General features: G+C 38.0%; 1 protein-coding gene across 1 annotated transcript in view; it reads left to right on the top strand.

Annotated features, from left to right (window-relative positions):
* The first annotated feature begins 720 nt into the window (after positions 1-720).
* Positions 721-22,664, top strand: part of lrp2b (low density lipoprotein receptor-related protein 2b) — a 38,201-nt gene continuing 16,257 nt past the window's right edge. The window contains exons 1-46 of the mRNA XM_016569606.1: positions 721-787; positions 1,925-2,035; positions 2,123-2,245; positions 2,349-2,465; positions 3,217-3,327; positions 3,435-3,548; positions 3,760-3,876; positions 3,961-4,104; positions 4,414-4,530; positions 5,421-5,549; positions 6,515-6,684; positions 6,788-7,011; positions 7,098-7,304; positions 7,804-8,006; positions 8,119-8,259; positions 8,394-8,603; positions 9,180-9,372; positions 9,584-9,709; positions 9,866-9,996; positions 10,132-10,269; positions 10,735-11,013; positions 11,099-11,338; positions 11,516-11,638; positions 12,159-12,275; positions 12,827-13,204; positions 13,309-13,557; positions 13,780-13,988; positions 14,120-14,304; positions 14,979-15,207; positions 15,329-15,506; positions 15,588-15,716; positions 15,815-15,981; positions 16,375-16,518; positions 16,669-16,778; positions 16,874-17,108; positions 17,149-17,362; positions 17,704-17,940; positions 18,107-18,295; positions 18,388-19,308; positions 19,403-19,568; positions 20,142-20,300; positions 20,394-20,683; positions 21,208-21,411; positions 21,518-21,760; positions 22,262-22,387; positions 22,527-22,646. Coding sequence (XP_016425092.1) covers positions 721-787; positions 1,925-2,035; positions 2,123-2,245; positions 2,349-2,465; positions 3,217-3,327; positions 3,435-3,548; positions 3,760-3,876; positions 3,961-4,104; positions 4,414-4,530; positions 5,421-5,549; positions 6,515-6,684; positions 6,788-7,011; positions 7,098-7,304; positions 7,804-8,006; positions 8,119-8,259; positions 8,394-8,603; positions 9,180-9,372; positions 9,584-9,709; positions 9,866-9,996; positions 10,132-10,269; positions 10,735-11,013; positions 11,099-11,338; positions 11,516-11,638; positions 12,159-12,275; positions 12,827-13,204; positions 13,309-13,557; positions 13,780-13,988; positions 14,120-14,304; positions 14,979-15,207; positions 15,329-15,506; positions 15,588-15,716; positions 15,815-15,981; positions 16,375-16,518; positions 16,669-16,778; positions 16,874-17,108; positions 17,149-17,362; positions 17,704-17,940; positions 18,107-18,295; positions 18,388-19,308; positions 19,403-19,568; positions 20,142-20,300; positions 20,394-20,683; positions 21,208-21,411; positions 21,518-21,760; positions 22,262-22,387; positions 22,527-22,646 — 8,734 coding nt within the window. The remainder of the gene's footprint in view (positions 788-1,924; positions 2,036-2,122; positions 2,246-2,348; positions 2,466-3,216; positions 3,328-3,434; positions 3,549-3,759; positions 3,877-3,960; positions 4,105-4,413; positions 4,531-5,420; positions 5,550-6,514; positions 6,685-6,787; positions 7,012-7,097; positions 7,305-7,803; positions 8,007-8,118; positions 8,260-8,393; positions 8,604-9,179; positions 9,373-9,583; positions 9,710-9,865; positions 9,997-10,131; positions 10,270-10,734; positions 11,014-11,098; positions 11,339-11,515; positions 11,639-12,158; positions 12,276-12,826; positions 13,205-13,308; positions 13,558-13,779; positions 13,989-14,119; positions 14,305-14,978; positions 15,208-15,328; positions 15,507-15,587; positions 15,717-15,814; positions 15,982-16,374; positions 16,519-16,668; positions 16,779-16,873; positions 17,109-17,148; positions 17,363-17,703; positions 17,941-18,106; positions 18,296-18,387; positions 19,309-19,402; positions 19,569-20,141; positions 20,301-20,393; positions 20,684-21,207; positions 21,412-21,517; positions 21,761-22,261; positions 22,388-22,526; positions 22,647-22,664) is intronic.

Raw genomic sequence — 22,664 nt, 5'->3', positions numbered from 1 at the left:
TCAAAAAGCAAATATCATGTAAATATCTCTGCAATGTATTCATAACACAGTATGGTGGGAAAATAAGATTTATATCCCAGAGTGCTGAAAATGTGGTCCAAAATAACTTTAAATACACATATTTTAATTACACTATAGGCCTAGCCATATTACAGTAACAGTAGATAAACAAAATCTAACACAAACCAAAATGATTATTATATAGACATATTACATTTTTTAAACATTCATGAAAAAGTTATGATTAAATGTGCACCCCAAAACAGTCACTCCTTTCTTTCTTTCTTTCTTTCTTTCTTTCTTTTTGTAGTAGCATCTGACACTGAAACATCTCATTTATGTCAGTCAGTACAATCTATTGGCTATGTTTCTGCAGGAGTTGCAAAATCTTACCAATAAAGAGCAAATAAAAGGCTGGTCCTCCTGTTATACAAAAATTACATTGAAGGTTTTTGCTGATGCTGACAAGTTTAACTGGAAAAAAGTTAATATTAGATTAAAGTCATACAGAGTCAGGGTCATAAAGGGCTGTAACTTTGTCTCCTTCATCCAGTCCCTGCTTATTTTAAGAGAGAAGCTCATCAAAGACATTTTTGGTCTGGAGACAAACTCACCATGGATTGATACTGAGACAGTTATGGAACTAGAAGAATAGAGTTGTTCTCATTCTATGGCCTGCTATCTTCAACTTTGCAAAAGTTTTGACCAAGTAAAGCAACAATGGGCAGATTAGGTCTTTATGTTATAGCAATGTTATTTTTAACCCATGGACCCTGCATCGTGCAAGGTATGTTTTAATATAATATTGAAAATCAATTATTTTAATATTTGCATTCTTAATTTAATATTTTGCTGTACAGTATTGGCACTTGAAAATATGATTGTATTTAGATTCAGGTTTTTTGTAAAGTATGGTTTTGATGAATATTAAACAAACAATACACTCTCAGAAATAAAGATACAAAAGCTGTCACTGGCTTTTCTGTGCCTTTGTACCTAAAGGGTCCTTAAATTGTACATATTAGTATCTAAAAGGTACAAAAGTGTACCTTTTGAAAAGGGACTGCCTTAATGACAGCTTTTGTACTTTTTTTTTCTGAGAGTGTATGAAATAGAAGGATGTTACAATACTACAACAGGCCTCTCAACTGCTTCCAGTTTATCCCACTGTGAACATTTTGAATGTAATTAATTCAATGAAATTAATGAAACGGATGTAAATACTAAATATTTTTTGTCAAATTGAAACAATTTCTTTCAGGGAAACTACTTCGCAAACAAAAAGTAGCTACATTTCAACTACATTTAAGTTACTCAAAAGAGTAACTGTATATGTATATATAATTTGTATATATAATATGTATATAATATATGTATATGTATATATAATTTTTCAAATAAAAAATACAACTATCCAATGATGTAATTTAGAAATCAAAGTAATTTGCTGACACAAAAACAATGAAGCAATGGAAAATTTTGCAACTTAAGTTTGTTAATCTGCAAACGTGAGTTTAATATTGCAAATTTTATGAGGTATCACATGAGGTAGAGTTCAGGTATTCTACACAGTAGCTCCTAAACCCATAAACAGAGTTACTCATTGCTAAGTTATTCCTTGCAAAACCGAGATTGTTTTCTCCTAAATTACCTAATAAACCTAAGTCCTTAGAGTCATTAAGATTTACTTTTACATCAACCTTCAGGTTCTGACCTTTTTCTAGATTGAACAAACCTTTGCTAATTTCTAATGAACTGGTGATGCCCACTTCTCAAACCACCAACAACACATTCTTTTGTCAGCATGCACGCATAACATATCTGTCACATTTCCAATTGCAGCATGTGCTATTAGTTTATGTGATGTTTTGTCAAATTAGATTACCCGAGGTTGTTCAGACAAAACCCATTATTTTCTGAGCAGGTCAGTGCACCAGTGGTCAGTTCCAGTGTAGTAATGGTCAATGCATTAATCAAGACTGGAGGTGTGATGGAACAAAGGACTGCACAGATGACTCTGATGAGCAGAACTGTCGTAAGTATCTCTAGGTGAACAATGGCTTATTGGATTGACCCTTAACAAGGGTCATACATTTTCTCATTCTCCGTATTGTAATTTCAGCTTTACCCACCTGTAGCTTTCAGCAGTTCAAGTGCTTGACAGGAGGGGAGTGTATTCCTTTAGCGTTTGTATGTGATGGAGAACCAGACTGCACCGATGGCTCTGATGAGCAAAGAGCCTGTGGTATGATTATGTGCCTTAAATGACAGAAAGAATACAGTTATTCAGTAATAAACATATGAGTATTATCAGAGGTGGTCTATGACCCTATTGTTTGTTTTCTAAGGTGGGCAGACATGTAGCCCAGACCAGTTCACCTGTCGAGAAGGGCAGTGCATTCCCAAACAATACAGATGTGACCATGTATCAGACTGTGTGGATAACTCTGATGAGAACAACTGCAGTAAGAATGTCTCTTTCTTCTATACAATGAAAAGAAATGTGGCACTTACAAGTAACAACACAGACTCCTATTTATCAGTATGCAGTACTTTTTTAAAATTGTCTGAAATTAGGAAGAAAAATTTTTTTTTTAATATTTTAATTTTTTTTGTCAATATTTTAATTATAATTAATTATTTGTTTCTTGTATTTAATTTTGTATATAATTAACTCCTACTATTTTAACCTTAATTGAATAAAAATCAAAATATCTGTTACTGTTTCATAACAAATGTGCATGTTTATTTTAGCACCTCTGTCAGTGCAAAAGTACAGCCTAGGCCTATAAAACATTGAAATAAATATAGTGGCAGTACTACCAGTACAGGTTATATATTGGTCAATATATAGTAATAAAAAAATTGTCAGACATTCAGAAAATTCTAAATATCATTTGAATAAATAATTATATTATTTCTTAACAGATATAACACATCTAACACATATTATTTGTAGTTGTTAATGATATTCTTTGAACAAGAATTTAAACTTCAAAAACTAAAATGAACTGCAAACAGGCCTGTATTGAATGTCACAAAGGTCCTTAGCAATGTTATCTTTACGAGACAAAAAGCATATGACTCTTTTAAATTGTCCAATACACATAAAAATCTCAAGATAAATCAGTTACCAAGGAATTGTCAGATTTTGTCTCCATCATCAGGTTTTAAAATTCCAATAAAATGCAACAAATTTCCTCTTGCTGAATCCAGATTACCCAGCCTGCACAGAGAAGACATGTGCTAACGGCGCTTGCTACAACAACACTCAGCACTGCGACGGGATACTAGACTGTCGAGATGGATCAGATGAATCCAATTGCAGTAAGTGAAAGTGTAGTGATCAATCAGATGTCAGTAAAGCATGTTCAGATGAATGTTCAACATTTGACCATGTACATCATGATCATTGTCTTTCATTCCTCAAACAGCAAGGCGTTGCCAGTCGCATCAGTTTGAATGTGCCAGTGGATACTGCATCCCAATGCCCTTTGTCTGTGATCACTGGGATGACTGTGGAGACAACAGTGATGAGCAAAACTGTGGTGGGTTCCACAATACATCTCGACCATGCTACCAAAGCCACATGGGTTACAAAGATAATCTTTTAGAAAGTAAATGTGGGTGTTCAAAATATACATCAGGTCACTGATAAAAGTACCATGTACTTCTGAGTACCATGTAAAAACTATAGTGCATAGCTTACTTGTAGTTGTTTCTGATATTATAAAGCACTGCTATGTTGTCTTCTTCCAGAGTATCGGACCTGTAGTGGGTCAGAGTTCACCTGCAGTAATGGACGCTGTATGCCTCAGCAGTGGGTGTGTGATGGCATCAATGACTGTGGGGACTTTAGTGATGAAAATGGATGTGGTGAGATTCAGCTCTCTCCTATCAACAGATTCAATTAGGAAAGCATATGGTTAATTAGTTAACCCTATATGCTCATTCTTTCAGACCCAGGCATACGAGAATGTTACCCTGGCGAATGGCCCTGTCCAGGCTCTTCAATGTGTGTTCCCATAAACAAAGTGTGTGATGAACATCCTGACTGCCCTGATGGAACAGATGAGAGCAATAGTACAGCACATCTGACCTGTGGTAAATTAAACTAAATGTTAACAATTTTGTGTTGATCAGCATGTTACTCACAGTACTCATAAATTTTAATGTAATGATGATATGTTTGATGATATGTCAAACATTGACAAGTTAACATTAGCAAGTTCCCTAACAAGCCTAACAACCTATCACAAAGTGTTTACTAGATGCCAGTTCATCTATAATGAATATGCATAGCCTCAACGAAACCCTGAGTATTACAGGACAATTTAAAGTAGTGTATTTTAAGTTAACTCAAGTCCCCAAGATACTTAAAGTAACTACCTACAAACACTGTCTCTCTTGTAGATTTGCATCAGTGTTCTGCTCTGAGCTGTGAGTACCGTTGTCATCCCAGCCCGCAGGGTGGAGCGTGCTACTGCCCCGATGGCTTCACTGTGGCCAATGACAGTCGCACTTGTGTGGGTAAGTGCCACGAGACCCCTTTATTATCTGATTACAAATCAGATTTCTATCTACATCTGGATAATGTCACATCATGCTAGAAAGAATAATCACTGTGAGTTTGTGAGTTCCTTAAAGGTAATGCATTTTAAAATTATTTTATAATGTCTCCTGAGGTATATTTATAGTCTTATATTCAAATATTGTCAGGATTTGTTCATCAAAAATGGTCATAATTTAGATATAAATGTAAATTTTCCACCCTTAATTTAGCCCTCTGATTTGAATGTACAGTTGGAAGGGGCTTGTCTGCTATGAGAACTCAATGTAAATGCCCACTTTTCTCTTGTTTTTACTGTAACAGCCGCCAAGATGAACTAATCATGAAAAGTGTTATTTATAGCATTGTTTCTTTTTTCTGCTGTGGCATAGTTTTGATAAGTAAAAAATCCCACGGCACACGCACACCACTAAGCACTGAAATGTAGCAACAACAAAAAAAAGATTGCATTGTTATGAAAAGGTGAAATCCTTTAAAAATCTAGTTGCAAGTTCTCAATAAAGTATTACCTTATGCCTCATACATGTGATTACACCTAATCATTATTATAGTTTTCAAGTAAGTTTTAAGGTGTTATAGTTTTCATTTTCATTGGTTATGCAGCACTGACTGATTAAATGTTTATCATATTTTAAGACAGAACTGATTTACTGCTTATTTGATTAGAGAAATGTTATATATAAAAAAGATTATGCCAAACTAAGACAAGAATTTTCAAGAATTCCAGCCATTTAATGAGTTTTTTTCTTCCTTTGGCACAATCTGTACATTTGCATAAGTGTATTTTTGGTTAGATCAGGACAACTGAAATGAGTCGTGTTATTGACCCATGTATGTGGTTTATCCTCAGACTACGATGACTGTAAAATTTGGGGTATTTGTGATCATTTCTGTGAGGATCGCCCAGGCACACATCACTGCAGCTGTGCAGATGGATACTTCCTAGAGCAGGGTCATGTCTGCAAGGCCAATATTTCAGGTGAGTGAAAACTAAAACTGGAACAAATTTTTTTTATGTGCTAAATGTGTCAAACATAATGCATCATTAGTGGTATTTGTAAGTCCATATGAATTTATTTAAATCTATTTTAGTGCCTCAGACTGTTTGAGTTCAAGATTTTAGTACAGGATCACAGCAGCCCTTCTAACAGTACTATGAATCTCATTAAAAGCATCAGTTAAAGATAATCTGCCTACATTAAAAGCACTACTGGGGACAATTTAGTACAGTAGTTATTGGCTAATAAGTAGGGTGGCCATATGTGCCATTTATACGGACACGTCCTGGCCATGATTTTTATATTGCCTGAAACATCCAAAGTAGTTTGACCAATAACATACAGGTATTTGCACATAATCGACCAATTGCGGCGCGGCACACGTGAGAAGGTGAGAACGATCAAAGCTATGCAAATACGCACATGAGTTCGTTTGTTCGACTTGAAGCACCGATCATTGTATGACACCAAAGTTCCGCGAGAATGATTTGAAAGCATAAGGAGCCATCTGCTCTGCTCTCTATAGCTATCGTGAAATAATGTCATACAACGATCGATCTGCACAGTGCTAACAGCCAAAACCTGGATATTTTAGGCAATATAGAAATCCTGGCAAGGGTGCGTCCCGTTAAAATGGCCCATATGGTCACCCTACTAATAAGTAATAAAGACAAAGTACAGAAAAGTACAGTTTAATATAATAATATTGTGTTTTGCTATACAAAATGCACAATTATGTTGTTTGTTGCAATCTGTAATTTGCATTTACTTTTTAGTTTAGTTAGTTTTTTTCACTGCTGCCCACCATACAGATGGCTTCACCAGATAAGAACCACTATAGTACTATAATGCAGATAAAAATAGAATTGTTTTTGTTGTGCACAGCAGTTCAGCCAATATTACCGATAATACATTGTAATGTCCCTTGTCCTCTTTGTCCTTACAGGGGGTTTACCACAGCTGATCTTCACAGATGGTCGTGATATCAAGATGGCAGATATTCATGGGCGGTTTGTAAGGCTTCTGGTCCAATCAGATGGTAAAGGTTATGCTGTGGGTGTCGGTTACAACTGGCACACTCAAAGGATCTTCTGGACAGACACCAATTCTCAGAAGGTGTTTAATGGTTTATAGTGTGAAATTGCATTGTACATATGAAAACAGTTATATTTAAAAAAACAAAAAAACAAAAAAAAACATATATATATGTATTTTTCAGGTTTACTCCATAAATTTTGATGGTAGTGAAAAGATGGAGGTGCTGTCTGAAGCAGTGCACAATGCCCAGAATCTGGCTGTGGACTGGATCAACTTTAAGTTGTACCTTGTTGAGGAACGTGTGGAGAGAATTGAAGCATGTGATTATGATGGAGGAAACCGTGTCACGCTGATCGCAGAAAACTTGGTGACCCCTCACGGGCTTGCTCTGGACCCAACAGTGGGGTGAGTACAGTATGTTTGTGGATGTGATTCATTGTGTTGTAAAGGAATATTGAACTCATACTTGTGGTCTAACCTATCTCCTACAGATACATGTTCTTCACAGACTCTGGCTATAACACAGATGATGTTAAACTGGAACGGGCATTCATGGATGGCAGTAACCGGTTTGAGCTGGTTAAGACCAGACTGGGTTCCCCTACTGGTATCACCTTGGATTTGGTCACTAAGAGGGTTTACTGGACAGATAGCCATTTTAACCTGGTTGAGACTGTTACATATAGTGGCTTGGACAGGTATTGTACTCCACAAATCACCAATTTAAACCTTTCCAGAACATGTAAGTCAGTGGTTCTCAACCAGGGGCCTGGAGCCCACTAGAAGGCCTATAAATCGTTTGATGAAACATTTTGGACATTTCATATGTTCTCATTTAGAATCAATCCCAATTTTAAAAGTGGTATTTCTAGACATTTAAAAGTCATGTAAATTAATGAAATTGTATAACTCCATCTTCATGGACATATTGATGTTATATTTTATATAACATATTTATAGTTATGTTAAGCTCTAAAATATTTTATCAGGTAGAAAGAAAATATTTTTTAAAATCCTTATCCTTAATGCTTATCCAGTAAATCACGAAAAACTGGAACAGTCATGGGGCCTTTGAATATTGTTATGGACTGGACAGTTGGGGGCCTTAGAGTCAAAAAGGTTGAGAATCACTGATATAGTTTTTTTTTTTTTTTTTTTAATTTACGTTTATATATGTGTAATCAAATATGACACTAGGAAAACCGTGTTGAATGGCGGTCATCAGGTCCCCCACCCATTCGGGATTTCGGTGTTCGAGAACCATGCCTTTTTCACAGACTGGGTCAAGATGGGTGTGATTCGGACCAACCGCTTCAATGGCAGTGACCCAACTTTTCTGTACCGCTCTACTAACAGACCTGGACAAATTGTGGTTTCCCATCCATCTCTTCAGCCCTTTGGTGAGACAAAGTTTATTGTTATAATGCAAAGTGTAAAATACTCACAAAATATGAACAAGGAGGACACATTGCAACATTAAGTATATAATATCTGGCCTTTTTCTGACTGCAGTGATAAACCCATGTGGCAGACACAATGGTGGGTGTCAGCAAATCTGCCTTCTGAGTCACCGTACTGACAACGACGGGCTGGGTTACCGCTGCAAATGTCGCCTAGGATACGACCTTCAGGATGATCGCCACACTTGCTTTAGTGAGTGAGAGACCCTTGTTGAATTAGATGGTCATATACTGGGATAGGAGAGTGTATTTTTTTAACATTGAACATTTTTGTTTTCAGTTTCAGCTGTACCAGATCCTCTGAAACAAACATGTTTTCTCTTTCAGAGATTAGAGATTATTTACTGGTGGCAAGTGCACAAGCAGTCAGGGGGATTCCTCTTAACGTTTCGTCCCAGGAGGATGTCACCCTGCCACTCGCTGGCATGGCCCAATCCTTCTCTGGTTCTGGAGTGGAGTACGATGCGTCAGTGGAGACTGTGTTTTACAATGACCGAATGCGACAACTCATTTACAAATCACCCATTAATGGAACCAGTAAGTGGAAAACACAACATTTTCTTTTTTGTTTGTTTGTTTTTTTAACAGTTAAACACTAAACTGGCCAAGTACCACCTTTGACTGATTCCAAACATCAATGTTAAAATTAATCAGAGATTACAAATACTGTAAAACCTGGAAAAATAAATTTCAGAAATGTAATATTAATTAATTTTTAGATTAATTTAAAATGTTTATGGCGAAAATAAAAAATAAAATTACAAGTATTTATAAAATAAATAAAAAATAATATATTCTGTTGTTTTCATTAACATTTTAATAAAATCTATTTACAAAAATGTGAGGGGTGTACTCACTTCTGTGAGATACTGTATATATTCTATAGTTGTCACTTACCATCTGGGGCATTTCACAAATTCCACATACTTCTGCTTACCCCATTTTGAGGAACACTGGTTTAGTTGTGTCCTGTGTTAGCTTTTGTGTAACACAAATTAGTTTCACTTATTACTTTTCAATGTCAGAGAAGTAGAGTTTATTTTCTTACAAAATACTGTCCTGTAAAATAAAGAATGTTTTTTCACTAAATGTGCTTCTGTTCTTATATCTCAGACAATGAGATCCTGACAGGTTACAGAGTGGGCTCTGTGGAGTCAATGGCATATGATTGGACCTCTCACATCCTCTTCTGGACATCCAGCACTTATCGCACCGTTTCTGCTTTTAAAGTAACAGATGGATCAAGACGGGACATTGTTCAGAACTTAAAATACCCCCGGGGTATTGCTGTGCACCCCAGTGCAGGGTATGAGACATCATGGGCAAGAGTACATCATTCAGAATAAAGTTTTGTGCTAAATAAAACATCCATAGCATGTCCTGTAAATACAGAGGAACATAATGAAATATAAGACCCAATTAACCATTAGCTGTTCTTTAGATTTGAGCATTTGTGTGTGATTCTATTAGATGGATTTTTATGGAACTTACTGGACAGCTCTATTTTGTTCCCCTAGATACCTCTTCTGGTCTGATTGGTACCGTCCAGCTGTGATCACCAGAGCATACACAGATGGAAGCAATGCTGTTCCACTAATCAACTCAACACTCGGCTGGCCTAATGGACTTGCCTTGGACTACCTGTAAGGAGATCATTTTACAATCAATAGTTTCCTGTACCTATACACTTTGATTTCTCAAAGAGTTCTGTTTATAAATGAGATTAGTTTATTCACATTTCATTGTGCTTTGATCGTTGAACTTAAAAAAAAAAAAAAGCTTATTTTTGTGCTCAATAGGATGGATAGGCTGTACTGGGTTGATGCGCAGCTAGACCAGATTGAGCATGTGAGCATTGATGGGCTAGATAGACAGGCCTTCTCCAGTATTGGACAAATCACTCATCCTTTCTCGCTTACAGTACACACAGGTTGGCACTTCTGTATTTCTTCATTCTTCACATGGCCATTATGATGCTGATGTTACGATTATGTTCAACTAAATCAATTTAATGCATGTTTTTAAAATTTTTCACTGACTGATCTGCCTCCACCATATTTGTTAGATCATCTGTTTGTGTCAGACTGGAGGACAAATTCTGTTTTCCGAATGAGGAAGAGGGATGGTGGGGAAAATATAATCCTACGAAAGGGCATCTCAGGCATAATGAACGTTAAGGCCTACTCAGCTGATCTACAGAACTGTGAGTGACACAGAAAAACTGCTCTCTTTTAATCCAATTTACTGGAATTTTGTCCATTTTACTGCATTTTTAGACATGTTTTGACATGATGATGACAGTTTTGGGTCAATGATAAAAAAAAGAAGAAGAAGAATTAATCATAAAATAATGTTAATATAATAATAATTATAATGTTTTTTTAATCATTCTTTTAATTTTTTTTTCTTGATGCCAAGACAGTTGTATCACCTTGATATTTTGACTTTATACACCACAAGAAAATATTCAAATGAATTTTAATTCAGAAATTGAACACATGCTTATCATAGAAGAGGTTTATTCATTTCACTGAATGAATTATTTTTTATTGTATTTTTTAATAAATTAATAGATAGGACATAAAATTGACCCTTGTACATTTTAGATGTAAGTTGTTATTTGTCGCAGTAAGGGATAATCAGCTACTGTAATCTCATTGCTGTGTAGTGTTCAAAAGCAGATGCAATCTGATTCCAAACGGCCGCTGCAGCCACTTCTGTTTCCCTACGCCTGCATCCAACCGTGTGTGCGGATGTCCCTATGGAATGAAACTGCAGGAGAACCAGAGGGACTGTGTGAAGGATGATACTGAGCCCCCACCAGATGATAACTGCGGAGACTATGCCTTTCCCTGCGACGGGGGCCGCTGTGTGCCGAATTCTTTCCGCTGTGACGGTGTGAATGACTGTGCTGACAAGACAGATGAAGCCAACTGCACAGATCCAGGTGTGTATGTACATGTGAGTGTGCTTGAGCACCATCTAAAGACCTAGACATGTCTATGAACATCTCCTTTCAACATTTTTATCAGGAACAACCTGCTCTCCATATGCCTTCACCTGTGGGAACAAGCACTGCGTCCCTGCTAGTTGGCGCTGTGATGGGCATGATGACTGTGGTGATGGGACCGATGAGGATAACTGCCCAACACGTGTTCCAACCACCTGCTCATCCAGCCAATTCGCTTGCACTAACGGAAACTGCATCCCAAGAGCATGGGTGTGCGATGCCTTCAATGACTGTGGCGATGGTTCTGATGAGAGACAGTGCAGTGAGTACTGAAGATTTTGGAGAAAATTCAGAATAAACATGAACAAGGTTCAGTGAATATGCAGAAATGCTAATTGGCAAAGACAATTTCATAAAAACATTCCCAGAAGCTCACCCCTAGAACAGCCCATGTACATAAATAAGACTTTTTTTAACCACTTCCATTCTCCTCTTCCAGATTCCACTATCACCACCTGCCAGCCTGGCTTCTTCCTGTGTCCAGATCACCGTTGTATATATAACTCATATGTATGTGATGGAGACCAGGACTGTTTAGATGGATCTGACGAGAAGGACTGTGGTAAGGCAGTGATTTAATTTGAATTTGAGGTATTGGTATACTCAAAAGATCCACTTAGTTGGCATGAAATGAAAAATCTCTTTTCTAAATGCATGTTGTCGATTTTATTGTGACTAATTCATGTGTGCATGTTGCATTAAAAGAATTTTTTTTTCACCTTATAATCAAAATATCTGATTTATTGAAAATGCCCGATTAATCAAAATATCTGGACCTTCTGGTGACAGTGACAGAATTATGTCTGTTGACGTACACAGGACTTCTCCAATTATTTAATCTGTTTAAACCCCGCCCTTGCTCATGTTCATCTGCATTCACTTTTAAAAGCAATGCCTACATCTCAAAATCCAATCAACAATCAATGCATAAAACCAAGTCCTGGCCCTATATTGTTTCTGTCAATAGTTTGTTACACTTGAATGTACATCACAACATGAAAGAAAAGATCCCTAGCTACACTTCTGTTTCATTATGACTTTATTTACCATGGATGACATGGATGTTGTGTGTTTATGGGTAGAGTACTCCTGTGCAACATATGAGTTCGCATGTGCCAGTGGAGATCAGTGTGTGAGTCTGAGTTACCGCTGTGATGGGGTTTATGACTGCAGGGACCACTCAGATGAGAGTGGCTGTCGTAAGTTATATGTGTTTAGAAGCACTCTTTCAGCTCTTTTTCTTTTTTCAGCTTTTAACTCAGATTTTGCTGTTAACTGTGACTTTTGGGGGAAATAACAGATTAGGATGATGTGAATCAGTCTTTACATATTTCTTTTAATTGATATAAGGCACTTTTAACCAATAGGGTACATAACAGGGCCTGCAATTTTTACATTTATTGTCAGCCTAAAACTATTTTAATTTAAAAATTAATTTTCCAGAAGGTTTACAAATTTCACAATATCTAAATATAGTTAATTTCCTAATGATAAGCATTAAACATCAAAATTTAATAATAAAATAATAACAACAATGTATCGTTGTTTAGTTATTGCTGATAATTTGTCTAATGTATCTAATAGTTTTAGTAACAGAACATGGGATTATGACATAAAAAATATAATTTTTATATGGCTAGAGGCTACTAACTGTGTATCTAGTTTGTAATCAATTTTTGTATTATTAATTAGCAATTAGTGTTAATAAAATAATGCTAGTGATGACTAATAACTGGTATTTCATGTGCAGCCACACGTGGGCCAGGTCTATGCCATGACAATGAGTTCCAGTGCCAGGTTGATGGATTCTGCATTCCGAAAGCGTGGGAATGTGATGGCCATCCAGACTGTGAGGACGGCTCTGACGAGCACAATGGCTGCCCACCCCGAACCTGCAGTTCTTACCAGTTCCAGTGTGCTAATGGAAACTGTGTGCCTCAGAGCTGGGTTTGTGATGGGGATAATGATTGCAGGGATATGAGTGATGAAACCAACTGTCCCACTCCACCATTCAGCTGCCCATCAGGTCAGTGGTTGTGTCCCACAGACCAGGTGTGCATCACAGATGCTCAGGTGTGTGATGGCCAGAGAGACTGCCCCAATGGAGCTGACGAGTCTCCCCTCTGCAGTAAGTACTGCTGTTGAAAACAGATTTATGTATTAATATCTGATGTTGATGAACTATTCAAATTGTTTTTCTGTCTCTTTCTTTCTCACTGTTTGCCTTATTAGATGAAGATGACTGTCAGGTAAATAACGGAGGCTGCAGTCATGGTTGTATTCAGGGTCCATTTGGAGCTCAGTGTACCTGTGAACCAGGATTCCAGCTGCTGAACGACTCAAAGACCTGCGACGACATAAACGAGTGTCTGATCCCTGGATTCTGCAGTCAAACCTGCTACAATGAGCGTGGCTCCTTCCGATGCTACTGCCAAGATGGTTACCAGCTGGAGCCTGATGGACGTACATGCAGAGTCACATGTAAGCATCATATCCATCACATCAAAAATTACTGGCCCAAGACTTTATGAAGTATAACATGTTGCTGAATTGCATTTTTAGTTAAATGGCAAATGGTTTTAATGCTAGTTCACACTGTTCCAACAAACACCAAATCCATATAATACTTAAAGTAATAAGTATTATAAGGACACAAGGATAGTAAAACCTGAAATCTGTGAGGAAATGTGTAATCTGCTCTAGCTCCAGGTGATGCTTTACTTCTGGTGGCCAGACGCAGCCAGATCAGTGCTAACCGCATCTACTTCAGGCCACCCCTTATTGTTCCTGTTGTCAGTGGCACAAGCATTGTTGCTGTGGACTTTGATAATGTCAATAAACGAGTCTACTGGGGTGATTCATCTGAGAAAATGATCTATAGTTCTTTCCAGAATGGCACAGACAAAAAACAGGTAACTACTAAGAAGAAATGAAGGTCTAGTTGTCTTAAGATGGCTTATGCATTTCATGTCATGCATATATTACTTATATGTTCATCAACTACAGTTTGGGATTAACTCATTTGATGATGCTGGTATGTTAGGTTTTCTCTTCAGGCCTGATGGTACCTGAAAGCATAGCAGTGGATTGGGTGGGTAGAAACATTTACTGGACCGACTACGTCATGGAAAACATTGAAGTATCTACTCTGGACGGCCGTTTCCGGAAGGTTTTGATTACCAAGAATGTTACCAGCCCTCGCGGACTGGCTCTAGACCCCCGCAGCTAGTATGCATATTAACATATTTACTGATTTGTTTCTGTTTTGAGAGAATGCAACAGTACTAGGATTAGTTCACCCATTATCACCCATTACTGTCATTATTTACCCTCATGTCGTTTTAAAGCCATAAGACTTTTGTTCATTCACTTTTGTTCATTGACTTTTGTTCAACAGAAATGGCATATAATATGGTAAACAGAAGCTCAATCAAACTCCACTGAATGATGCACAAGAACAAACATCATTAGTTCTTGTGTAAGTCATTGGTTCTTGTGTGTCAAGAAAGCACATCTGAGCTTCCGTTGATCATATTTTATGCAATCTATGCATGTATGTGGATGTTTATAAGTAAGTACAAGCCTAAATTAAATATGTTCATTATATAAAGTGATCACGTCTCTTCAGAAGACTTGATTATACTACTCGATTCATATGGATTACTTTTACAATCTCTTCATGAACTTCTGACGTCAAAGTTTTCAATGTGGGGACTGAAATCTTTCAAGTTTTATTTATGTATTTATTTATTTATTTATTTTTTGTGTTAAGAAGATGAAGGAAAGATTTTTGGCTTTGGAATAACATGAGGATGAATAAAAAAAAATTATTGTTTCAAGATCACATAGGGTTTTTAAGGTCTTGTATCATAAAATTATAATTCCTTCTGTTTTCTTCTCAGCACCAGTGTAATGTTCTGGTCAGACTGGGGTCAGAACCCTCGAATAGAGCAGGCTAGTATGGACGGATCTGCAAGAAGAGCAATTGTGACTAACAAGGTATACTGGCCCAACGGACTTACACTGGATTACACAACTAGAAGACTATACTTTGTTGACGCCTACCTGAAATATATTGACTACTGTGACTACGATGGCAAAAACAGGCATCAAGTCTTTGCAAGTGACATGGTAACCATTTAAAGTCCCTGGTTAAAATCCATCTATATTTTACATGAAATATAAGTCACAGTATGGTTTATCTAATGTTGTATTTTTTATTCATCACTTCCTACCGTCCCCGTGTCTGCAGGTTCTTCAGCAACCCCATGGCATAACCATCTTCGAAGACAACATATACTGGAGTGACCGCTACAGAAGCCAAATCATGAGGACTAACAAATTTCATGGAGGAAACATCACCACCCTTCTGACCAGTGTGTACCAGTGCATGGGTATCGCCATGGATCACCCCGTCAAGCAGCCTTTAGGTTAGGCTTTCATGCAGGTTATTAATGAAAGGAGTGTCTTTTTTTTTAGTTGACTAACATAGTCTGTTGGATCCCATACAGGACTTAACCCCTGTGAGAACCATCCATGCAGTCAGCTGTGTCTGCTATCAACCTTAAGACCACGATACTACAGGTGTGACTGCCAGTCTGGCTGGACCCTTGCCAGCGATGGTCGTACTTGTACTAAAGGTCAGAGTCTTGGCAAAATGAGCATGTGCCAATTGAGTTCTTGAGGTCTAATGGCCTTTCACTTGACTTAATGGTGCTGTAATAATTATTTTTCCTAGATGACACACCATTCTTGATGGTCGTCAGAGATACAGTAATTATGGGAATTCCTCTCAACCCCAATGACACATCCGACAATGCCATGGCACCAATTTCAGGCATCACACAAGGCCGAGATATTGATTTTGATGATCAAGAGCAGTTTATCTACTGGGTGCAAGGCACTGTAAGTTAATCAGACAATTTCTTAGAGCATTGTTTTAGAATTAACCTATGACATTACTCATAAATTGACAGTATTTTTAACTATTACACAATATTTTGCTTTCACGTTCTTTCTATTTTCTTGTGTTATATATGTATGTATGTATGTATGTATGTATGTATGTATGTATGCATGTACCCAGATCTCCTGCAAACCACAACAAATGCCTTGTGTGTTTGGGCACACTTGGCCAATAAAGCTCATTCTGATTCTGATTCAAATTAGTAAAGCAAAATAATACTGAAAGATTGTGAAAATGAAAAATAAAAATGTGAAAATAAAAAGAAAGAAAAACAATCAAATTGAACCAAATAGTACTGTTTATCATGAAAATATTGTTGATTCCCCCCCCAGGGCTCAATTTATAGAAGTAAGACAGATGGGTCCAATCGAACTCAGTTTGCACCAGCTGCTATCATTGGTTCCCCCTCCGGTCTTGCTTTTGATTGGATAACACGAATCATGTACTACACTAATCCCACTGTTAAGGCCATTGAGGTGAACAACATTTCTTCACACATTAACAGACTTTATCATATATGATATATCATCAAATATATTATTGAATTAAGTTATTTCTAATTATTTTTTTATTGTTGTTTATTTATTGTTATTTTATTTTTATTTTCGCTCGTCTCCCCCCAAAAGGTCATTAGGGTTGATGGATCTCAACATTACAGGAAGACAATCATCACAAACACAGGGAAACCAGAGGGAGCTGGAGAGCCAATAGGAATAGCTCTTGATCCAGCCAGAGGGTAAACACTTTTGTGACTAGTATACATTTGTCCTACACTAATTTGTTATTAAGTGTTAGTTATTAATGTACTGTCTACATCCTCTCACCATGCAGGACACTGTTCTGGACAGACAGAGGTTCAGATAGTGGAGTTCCACCAAAGGTGGCAAGTGCAGACATGGATGGTGGAAACCTCAGAAACCTCTACACTGGCAACCTGGGCAATGTTGAGTTCATCGCTGCAGATATAGAGGCCAGGAAAATCTACTGGGGTGTCCCTCAAACTGGGATGGTGAGAAACATACACTTGTTCATAAATCCTCATGTGGAAATAAGTAATTATGCACTTGTTCTACTTTCCTGGCTTTTAACTTCTCTGTGATCGGCAGATTGAATGTGGAACGATGGATGGTGCAAGCAGGGTGACCATCGTGAGTGGCCTGTCTCACCCCTGGGGCATCACTGTGTACCAAAACTACCTTTACTACACTGACCTTGACTATGAGGTCATTGAGAGAGTGGACAAGAACACAGGCGCAGACATGGTGGTGATGAGGAGTGGCATGGCAGGGGTGCGGGCACTGAAAGTGCATGCCAGAGACAGTAAGTGAAGCATTACAGTTTGCACTTTACTTTAAATAAAGGATCATTTTACAGGAGTTGCAAGATGTCACCTATGAACTCTGCTAACTTGTTGAAAAGTGGTGATACAAGATAGTAGCGCTGGTATGTTGCCAGTGGCTAAATATTCAGTTTAGCGGTCATTACAAAATATTTGACATCTACATGCCAAAACTGACCATTCGGAAATATTAGTAAGTAATCTTACTAATACATTTTAACAGGCACAATTTAAGACAAGCCGAAAGTGTAATCCTCTGGATTTTAACTTTTGTTAAAAATCATTCACTATGTTCTGTTTACCATTAATTCTTTAAAACCAGACTCTGCTGGCACTACCAATGCTTGCAGTACAGACAATGGAGGCTGTCCCCACCTGTGTCTGCCAAAACCTGATGGACAAAAGACATGCGCCTGCACCACAGGTTTTATCCCATCTCAGGATGGGTCTCACTGTGAACAGTATGACTCTTATGCTATAGTGTCCTCTTCCAAATTTATTAGAGGATTCCACATCAACAGCTCTGACCACTCTGAGGCCATGGTTCCTGTTGGAGCAAGTACGTATTGATTACAGTATGCTAAACAGTTTGATCTCTGTTAGAGAAGTAGTAAATTAATTCAATTTAATATTTTTCAAATTATTACATTTAAAAAAATAATCAATTTTATCATGTGATGTAGCATTTTGTACAAAAAAAAACATAAAATGCTTTTATTCTGTAGATACTTACTCAGTTCTCAGCAAGCTGGACATGCACATCGCCTCTGGATTCCTGTACTGGATTAATAACAGCACCTACTCATCCTACAGAGGCATTTACAGGACAAAGACAGATGGCTCACGCTATTCTACTGTCATCAGTCAGTTAGGCACTGGAAGGATTCAGGGCTTGGCAGTAGATTGGATCGCAGGTAAATTAATGTGAAAGTGACACCATGTATACTGTAAGAGTTGGTTGTATGTGTTTATATATCAGGCTGATTCTTTTCTTTTTTTATGTCAGGAAACTTGTACTTCACTAATGCATATACCTCTCAAACATACCTTGAGGTGTTACGTGTGAACACAAGCGTTCAACTTATCCTGCTGAAGAGTTCAGTAGATCGTCCCCTAGATCTTGCCGTCAGCCCTAAATTGCGTCTCCTCTTCTGGACTGATGCTGGCCAGTCACCCAAGATTGAGAGCGCTCTTTTGGATGGTACCAATCGGACAGTTCTTGCCTCTGAGAGCCTGTCATCCCCCCGAGGGTTAACAGTCGATTACACCAATGACATATTGTACTGGGTTGATGACACACTGGATATGATTTCCCGCATGGCATCCGATGGTTCTCAGCGGCAGATTGTACGCTACGGAAGTCGCTACCCCACGCCATACAGTGTTGCTATCTTTGGCGAGTACATGCTGTGGGTGGATCGCAAACTTGGCAAACTGTTCCAGGCCAGCAAGAGTCCTGGGAATACAGATACGCCAGAGGTGATCCGAGATGGTATAGAGGATCTGACAGACATTGGAGTGTTCGACTCCCATGTTCAGCCCACTTCTGCCAACCTGGTGGGTTTTAACCCATGCCAAGAGGACAACGGGCGCTGTCAACAATTTTGTTTTGCAATGCCCGAGCAGCAACAGCCCAAATGTGCCTGTGCCCATGGTTCTCTGCTCAGCAATGGAGTCTCATGTGGCTTTGGCCTGGATGAGTACCTGATCTTCACCACGGATTACAACGTGAACAGCATGAGGCTGGACCCAGAAGACCACAGCACCCCATTTCCCACCTTTACCCTGGGCTATGGTGTTTTAGCCACAGAGTTTGACTTCCAGGACAAGAGAGTGTTCTTTACCCAGTATGTGGGTTTAGGCAGGAGTAAAATAGGATACATTCTAACCACCAGCAGCACTAGCCCACCGATCACCATAGCCAGTGGTAGAGTCTAAAGCTTTAATATTATCAGAATGAGTAAGCCGAAACTATCCCGTAACAATGTTAAAGTGTTCTCTGCTTTCTTTTCATCTGTTAGATCTGGATGATCCTGAAGGTCTGGCCTATGATTGGATCCACAAGCGTCTTTATTTCACAGATTATTACAATAGGAGTGTGCAGTCTATGGGAATAGATGGCCAAAACCGTTCCTTCATTGCACATGGTGACCGCCCCAGAGCCATTGTGGTGGATCCCTGCTATGGGTAAGAAATGTTCACTCTTAAAATTCTCAACTAAACCCCGGGTTAACAGAATATGGGTTATCTTTTTTTCCATATTTCACTCTGTTCATTAGGGCTGCATGATTAATCGAAGATAAATTGAAACCACAATATGGCTTTGTGTGATTATCCATTTGCAAAGTTAGTGATAGTGATTAGTTTTTCTGACTGAACCATCCAGTTTGTCCTGATTTATCTTTTCGGACCATAACAGCAAGAATAAAAGAATAACTAATTATCTGTCACTGTTTGACATTTAGTTTTTTCCCTCTAACACTGAGATGAAATATATAAATTGCACACAACGTGAACGTTTCTGTGATGTTCAGTTTGTGATTAGTTGTTTGTTGCTAAACAGCTGGCCGTTACATTCAAACACTGCATCTCTCCACACTATAATTGAATACTTTTGGTATCACAATGCAGTGTTAACCCCCTTACAAAATTACAAGTGTGATGCTTCCAGGGCTTTAAAAATGCCTAGGTTAAAATAGTGAAAATTAGGTTAATATATTTACAAGAATTACTCTCTGAAAACTGATTTTGCTTGCTCAGATACCTGTACTGGACTGACTGGGGTCCCCCTGCTAAAATTGAACGAGCCACACTTGGTGGAAACTTCCGGATCCCAATTGTAAACACAAGCCTCTCTCAGCCTAATGCTCTGTCTTTGGATTATGAGGAACGACTGCTGTATTGGGCTGATGCAACACTGTGAGTTTATACTGACCTCATTTTTACATCAGTTTTGTTTGTTGAATATTTGTTATTTGCAGTAAAAATAATGTTTCACTGTCTTTGTCACAGGGATAAGATTGAGCGTGCCTCTTTGACTGGAGAGAACAGGGAGATCATTCTTAGTCAGACACAGTACCCATTTTCTGTGACAGTGTTCCAGCAGGATATCTACTGGACTGACTGGAACACACGGATCGTGTACCGCGCCAACAAGGACGACGGTTCTGGTCTGACTATAATGGCCACCGATCTCCAATACAGACCCAATGACATCCACGTCTTCTCTGCCAGCAGACAGGAGAGCTGCTCGAGTCCCTGCCAGCTGTTCAATGGAGGCTGCAGCCATGTTTGTGTCCCAGGTTGGTCTAAAGGCACTTATTTGACTTTAAAGGAAAAGTTGAATATATATGCAGTAGGCGCCAAAAGCCTGAGACTTAAAATTTTTAAACAAAGAAATAATATAACGGATTCTACACTACATCACTAATCATTTATGTAATTGATATTTTGACTATTTGTACATGCAGTCAGATCTTTTTCCACTATAGCGCTTTAGACCATTCTCAAGTCATGCTGGAGAATAAGATCACCTGGTTTTACACATGCATGGAGTTCATGCAGTTTGAGAGTTACTTTAATTAAAGCAAAAGAGAAAATATTAAGAAATTTTTATATTTTTAAGTTCTTCAGTCAAATTTCAATGCTGATCATAAAATGTATGATATAAATATATACTTTGTTAAAAAATGCAAAATGGAAACATTTTTACTTGCTCTTAGACTTTTGGACCCCACTGTATGCAAATTCCAAGTTGATTGATTAGTTTTTTTCTCTTTTGGGAAGATTACATCTCTCATGTCTTTCATCTGTCACTTTATCTCAGGACCAACTGGTCCAGAGTGTCAGTGTCCCAGCACTGGTAACTGGTATCTGGCCAACGATGGGAAAGACTGCATCTCTGACAATGGGCAGCGGTGCCATGCAGATCAATTCACCTGTCTAGATGGAAGCTGTTTTGCCCAGCGCTGGAAATGTGATGGCTACAGGGACTGCATAGATGGCTCAGATGAGCTCGAGAGAGTGTGTGGTAAGTAACCTTACCAATTGTTTGCAAAAAATTGTTTCATTTAGTTTTGTACCATTTTTTTATACCTAAATTTTAAAAAATGCAAACATTAATGTGCCTTCTACAGCTTTCCACACCTGCTCACCCACGGAATTCACCTGTGATAACGGAGGCTGTGTGCCTCTGTACTATGTGTGCGACTACACAAACGACTGTGGAGATAACAGCGACGAGCATGGCTGTCCCTTCCCAACCTGTAACCCTACCACAGAGTTCACCTGTGCTAACGGGCGCTGCATCAGTGCAGCTTTTGTGTGTGATGGATTCAATGACTGCCGAGACAACGGCACCACGGATGAAGTTAACTGTCGTGAGTGCAGTATTTTATTTAAATAATATTACAGTATTTCTTAATATTTTTAATTAGGTTTTCAGTTTTAATTTGTAGTTGTAGTAATTGTATGTGCTTTTGTCTGTTTTTTTTTTTGTTTTTTTTACTATTTTTATATAGCATTTTTTTATTTATTTTAGTTTTAGTAATTTTAGTACTTTAACCTAGACACATTTTATTTCATTTAGTTGCCAATACAACATTTCTAAAGTTTTTTTTTTTAAGGTTAAGTTTTTTTTACCTAATATTTAGCTAATAGTTATTTTATTTTAGCTTGATTTTAATTAATCAATAGTTTTAGGTTTAGTTATTAATAACACTGTGTGATTGACATCAACATCCACAACTGCATGGAATTTTCTCCCTTTGTTCCCATTTTATCTAAAAGAAGCTCTGAACAAGATTCTCTTTAGCTGGTGTAATAAAGGTGAAATGTATCATTTCTTGTAACAGAGAAAAAACATTTATTTGATTTATTAGCGGACAGAACCTGTGCACCCGGCTTAGTAAAATGTGACACCACCAACATCTGCATTTCTTCAAGTAGCCTGTGTGATGGCTTTAACAACTGTGGGGACAACAGTGATGAAAATCCACTCTTCTGTGGTGAGTTTCAGGGTCACAGCTTTTAGCTATTGCCTGCAGATGTCCTTCATGATGATTGACATTTTGATTTTGAGTGAATATATGAAAAAAAAATACTCATGTCCTTAAAGTCATGTCCTGTACTGCTTGTTGTTAACAGCTAGCCGGACTTGCTCGGCAGATGAGTTCCGCTGTGATAACGGGAAGTGTATTCCCCAGTTATGGGTGTGTGATCGCATCCCAGATTGTTTAGACGGCACAGATGAGCCACCCACCTGCGGTACATGTCAAATCCCTC

The sequence above is a fragment of the Sinocyclocheilus rhinocerous genome, unplaced genomic scaffold (genome assembly GCF_001515625.1).
Source record: "Sinocyclocheilus rhinocerous isolate Xijiao unplaced genomic scaffold, SAMN03320098_v1.1 scaffold2216, whole genome shotgun sequence".
In the NCBI taxonomy this organism is placed as follows: domain Eukaryota; kingdom Metazoa; phylum Chordata; class Actinopteri; order Cypriniformes; family Cyprinidae; genus Sinocyclocheilus; species Sinocyclocheilus rhinocerous.
This window is presented reverse-complemented; position numbering and strand designations above follow the sequence as displayed.